This window comes from Tupaia chinensis, unplaced genomic scaffold (assembly GCF_000334495.1).
Source record: "Tupaia chinensis unplaced genomic scaffold, TupChi_1.0 Scaffold000248_1, whole genome shotgun sequence".
In the NCBI taxonomy this organism is placed as follows: domain Eukaryota; kingdom Metazoa; phylum Chordata; class Mammalia; order Scandentia; family Tupaiidae; genus Tupaia; species Tupaia belangeri.
Genome location: NW_006159726.1, coordinates 247,051 through 251,897, shown reverse-complemented (window position 1 = coordinate 251,897; position 4,847 = coordinate 247,051). Strand labels below are relative to the sequence as shown.

The following is a 4,847-nucleotide window of genomic DNA, read 5'->3' as shown; positions in this document are numbered from 1 at the left end:
TGAGTTTTTTTTTTTTTTTTTGCTGTAACATCATTTTAAAGCACATTCAAGCACCCTTTCTACTTTCTACTAGTCTTCAGTGTAATTTAGTAAGCTGTGCATACTGAAAGCAGAGACTTTTTAGGAAAAAACTTGCTATAAATTTAATTTTGAACATACCACATTACATTTTATTATTCATTTACATGGCATTCCCATATATTCTTAAAGTTAACGTCATACTTTACAAGCTATCTTAAACTGAGGTGAGGTTTTATTTAATATGATGGATTTGGCATAAATGTAATAGAATAAAATGATGAAGTCCCCTCTTTAGTGATTGAGGGAAAAGTCCTATAAAATCTACAGTTTTCCATAATTTTCAGCTGCTTTTGTGAATACGAATGAAATGTTTCTTTAAAATGAAACAGATTTTTGCTTTCCTGAGGAAGATTTTCTAAAAATAAATAGATACAGTGTTTTGTTTTTTAAAGTATGTTTTTTTTTTTTTAACCTTGAGAAGTCAAATAAGTGGATAAAATTATATATCTTCACATCCTGATTTTCTCCCCCATGGACCACACAAACAGCATTTATTTTTCTTTTTTTCTTTTTTTCTTTTTTTTCTTTCTTTTTTTTTTTTTTTTGACAGATGAGACAAACAGGAGTTGCACAGGTACGATCTACTGGAATTCCTAATGGGCCAACAGCTGACTCAACACTGCCTACAAACTCAGTCTCTGGCCAACAGCCACAGCTTGCTTTGACCAGAGTGCCTAGTGTCTCCCAGCCTGGAGTCCGCCCTGCCTGCCCTGGGCAGCCTTTGGCCAATGGACCCTTTTCTGCAGGCCTTGTTCCCTGTAGCACATCGAGAACACTGGGAAGTACAGACACTATTTTGATAGGCAATAATCACATAACAGGAAGTGGAAGTAATGGAAACGTGCCTTACCTGCAGCGAAACGCACTCACTCTACCTCATAACCGCACAAACCTGACCAGCAGCGCAGAGGAGCCGTGGAAAAACCAACTGTCTAACTCCACTCAGGTAATAGAAGCTGCCTCAGTTTCTCCTATGCTGGTGTTTCTTTATTTGGGTTTGTACGTTTTGAGAGAAGAAATAAAAATTTGATGAACTGTTCTTAATTTTTTTTGGTGAGGATTTTAGAGTGCTATAGTGTGATTCAGTATATATTTATACAATGTTACATGATGGTAATGATTAGTGCTGTGGAAAAAAGTATATTAGAAAAGAGAGCTGTAGAATGCTAGAGATTGGTGATAGGAGAGTTGCAGTTATAAATCATAACATAATATTTGAATGACTTGAAAGAGTTACAGGAGTGAGCCTTGAAGATATTTGTGATAAGAATATTCTAGGTATAGGAAATAGCAAGGAAGAGTGGGCAAAGGATGCATGTTTGAAGAGAATCAGGATGGCAAGGTTGGCTGAGCAGAGCAAACAAGTGGTAAGAAGAAAAGTAAATGTGGCCAACTGGAAACAATCTGGCTATATCATGTTTAGCCTTGTAAAGATACTAGATAATAGGGACCAGCAGTTAGCGTAATGGCTGTGTCGCTGGACTCCCATGTAGTGGACTGCGGTTCGAGTCCCGAACCTGGTGGCTTAAACTCGTTCATGCATGCCCAAGATCCCAAGAAGAGAATGGAGGAGAAGGGATTGTGGCGTGGCCATCCCCCCTGGGAGGTGATTTCTTGCTTTCTGTCTCTCTGTCTCTATCTTCTGCCGAGCACATGCGCCCTATAGCGAAAAAAAAAAAAAAGATACTAGATTATATTTGGAGCTCAGTGGGAAACTACAGGTGGCATTTTGAAGGAAGGCATGACATGATCTGCCTTTGTTTTTAATTAAAATCTCTTTCGTACTTTGTGGATAGACAGAAAGAGGCAAAATAGAAATGGTATGACCAGTTTAGAGATTATAGCTGTAATCCAAGTTAGGTGATGGTAGTCACTCCCACAGTGGCAGCAATAGGTAGTGGTCAGCTTCTGAGAACATGTCTTGGTCTGTTGGTGTTGCTGTAACAGAATACCACACATTGGGAAAAGAATGGTTTCTCATAGTTTTGGAGGTTGAGAAGTCCAAAGTGATGGTTCTAACATCTACTAGTCATCTAATGAAGGCCTTCTTGCTGTGTTTTTCCATGGTGGAGTTTGGGAGGGCAAACAAGCTTGCAAGAAAGAGAGAAAAGGGACAGACTTACCCTTTTCTTAGGAGCCCACTCCCATAATTACTGATCTACTTTGTAATAATGGCCTAATTGTTAAAGGCTCCATCTCTTAATACTGTTAAAATGGTGATTAAATTTCAACATAAGTTTTTTGAGGGGATAGGATTCAAAAAGGAGAGTATTTGGAAGGGAAAACCAACAGAATTAGCAGAAAGAGTGCAGTGTAAGAGACAGGAGTATCAGGCAGCCTTACCAACTAGAAGGATGGATGAGATCTCCAAGGGGTGAGAACCGATTAAGAAAGGAAAAGGGGACCAGCAGATGGCATATTGGTACATGACTGACTGTAGATAGTGTCCTGGACCTGGTGGCTTGAAAATCACACTGGACATGTCTGTGTGCTTGCCCAAGATCCTGGGAAGAGAATGGAGAAGAATTGCAGCATGGCCATTCCCCCTGGAGGGTGATTTCTCACTTTCCTTCCCTTTGTCTCTGTCTCTTTCTCTCCAGAGAGTGCATGTGCCCTAAGGCAAACATCTCTTTCAAAAAAGAAAAAGGGAGAATGACATTCTTAGCGAATAGGCCAGGAAATTGAATAACTTAGTGAAGTAGTAGAAGACAGTTGGCCTGTTAGGTAGTAGGAGATACAGGAGATGTAATACTGTGGAAACCCAAAGGAGGAGGGCATGATCAAAGTGTGAATCAACTAATGCTCATAGGTTAAATAAAGGGAGGACTAGAAATTGACCATCTGAGGTATTTGACGACATTGCTTTGGCTGGGAAACTACAGGATACAGACCTAAACAGCCCCATGACCTATGGTTTTTATAGCCAATAAGCTTAAGAATGATTTTTGCATTTTTAAAGAATTTTTAAAAAGAATCATGTGTGACACTATATGACCCACAAAAACTAAAATACTTGTTAGGAAACCTTTATAGAAAAAATTGTCAACTTTTGGATAAGAGTAATTTCAGTGGGTTGTTGGGGCAAAGTCTAATTGTAATTGGCACGAAGATAAAATGAAAAGAGAAAAAACGGGAAAAAGTTAGTGGAAAAGATTCCTTTTTCTTTTTTTTTTCTTTTTTTTGGGGAGAGGTTTTTGCCGTAGGGCGTGTGTGCTCGCCAGAAAGACAGAGAGAGACAGAGAGAGATAGAGAGATAGAAAGCGATAAATCATCCCCCAGGGAGAATGGCCACACCACACACAATCCCTTCTCCTCCATTCTCCTCTTGGGATCTTGGACATTCTCACACACGCACTTATTCCACCGGGTCTGGGACTTGAACTGCAGTCAGCTACATGGGAGTTCAGCAACATAGCTATAACACTAACTGCTGGTCCCAGGAAAGATTCTTTAGAGAGGGAGAAATTGAGAAAGGCAGAAGAGGGAAGAATTGTTACAGTAGTTAAGAGGGTAGACTGGGTTGGGGGGGAGTATCAGTGTCTTTAAAGGATTATTAAAAGGATAGCCTGAGATTTTTGTTAAAATGCATAATATATTCTTTTTTAAAAAAAGAATTATTTTATTTAACTTTATGTTCTAAGGTAAAATGGGCAGTTAATAAATGATAACCTTTGTTATCATTATAGTGTGGTTCAGTAATTTTTTTTCTTTATCTAATTTCTTGACTTGCTTAGTTGCTGACAATTTCAATAAATACTCTGTAAATGCTATTTTGGAAATTCAATATCCTTTAAAAACATAATTCTCTCAGCACACACACACACACACACCCCCTCAAAAACACTCTGTGTGCAGGCCACAGAGCCATTTTACTGGCTGTGGATACCAAATGGCAGAGAGCCCAAGCCTTTGTTTCACAGGACCCTTAAAATGAGTGTCTATAGGAGTTTTGTAATTTAGGTAACGAAGTTGAGAAAATTGCCCAGAAAATGCTGCTATTGTACTGATTCCAGTTCAAAACTTTCTCAAATGAGCTTGCTTCATATCATGATAGCAAGAAAGCTTCTGTCTCTGATATTAATATCATACACTCATGATTAAAGAAACTTTCTAATGCCATTTTATACAAACCAATTTAAACATTTTTCTGAAATTGTAATGAAAACTACATCTTGATAGACGTAATATGCTGTATCAACGTTATAGATTTTGATAATGGGAGGAAGTATGTATCAGTTATTAATTTGTAACACAGTTTTGAGCGAGTTTATTCAGAAGTTCACTTAAAATATGAAAGTAAATTATATTAATTGTAGGTGATCAGCAAATATTCTAGAGAATTTGTAACCTAAAATACCTTGATTTGCAGATAGAGAACATGTAATACAGTGATTACTTTATCACATCTGCATATTACAATTAATATATTTGTTAAGTGAATATCCTATGAGTTAAATGTTTGATGATAAATGAAATTTGACTTACCTACCCAGACTTTCTTGGATAGTATTTTAAATATTGTTATGCTTATAGTACACAGTTTTTGTTTTGTTTTTTTTTTTTTTTTACTTTATGAGGAGCTTTTATGTGACCTACAGATTTCATTTTTTTAAACTACCAGTATGATTGAACTTTTAGTTATACTTAAATTAATCATTTAAAAATAATTGTGTTCTTTTTTTTTTTTTTTTTTTTTTTTTTAATTTTGGAGAGGTTTTTGCTATAGGGCGTGTGCGCTCGCCAGAAAGACAGAGAGAGACAGAAAG

General features: G+C 37.1%; 1 protein-coding gene across 6 annotated transcripts in view; it reads left to right on the top strand.

Moving 5' to 3' along the window:
• The window catches only part of KDM6A (lysine demethylase 6A), a gene marked incomplete at its 5' end in the record, with an annotated part of 161,607 nt that overhangs the window by 99,270 nt on the left and 57,490 nt on the right, over nt 1–4,847 (top strand). For all 6 annotated transcript variants that reach the window (XM_027772012.1, XM_027772013.1, XM_027772010.1 and 3 more), the window contains 1 exon segment: nt 632–1,027. In XM_027772012.1, coding sequence (XP_027627813.1) covers nt 632–1,027 — 396 coding nt within the window.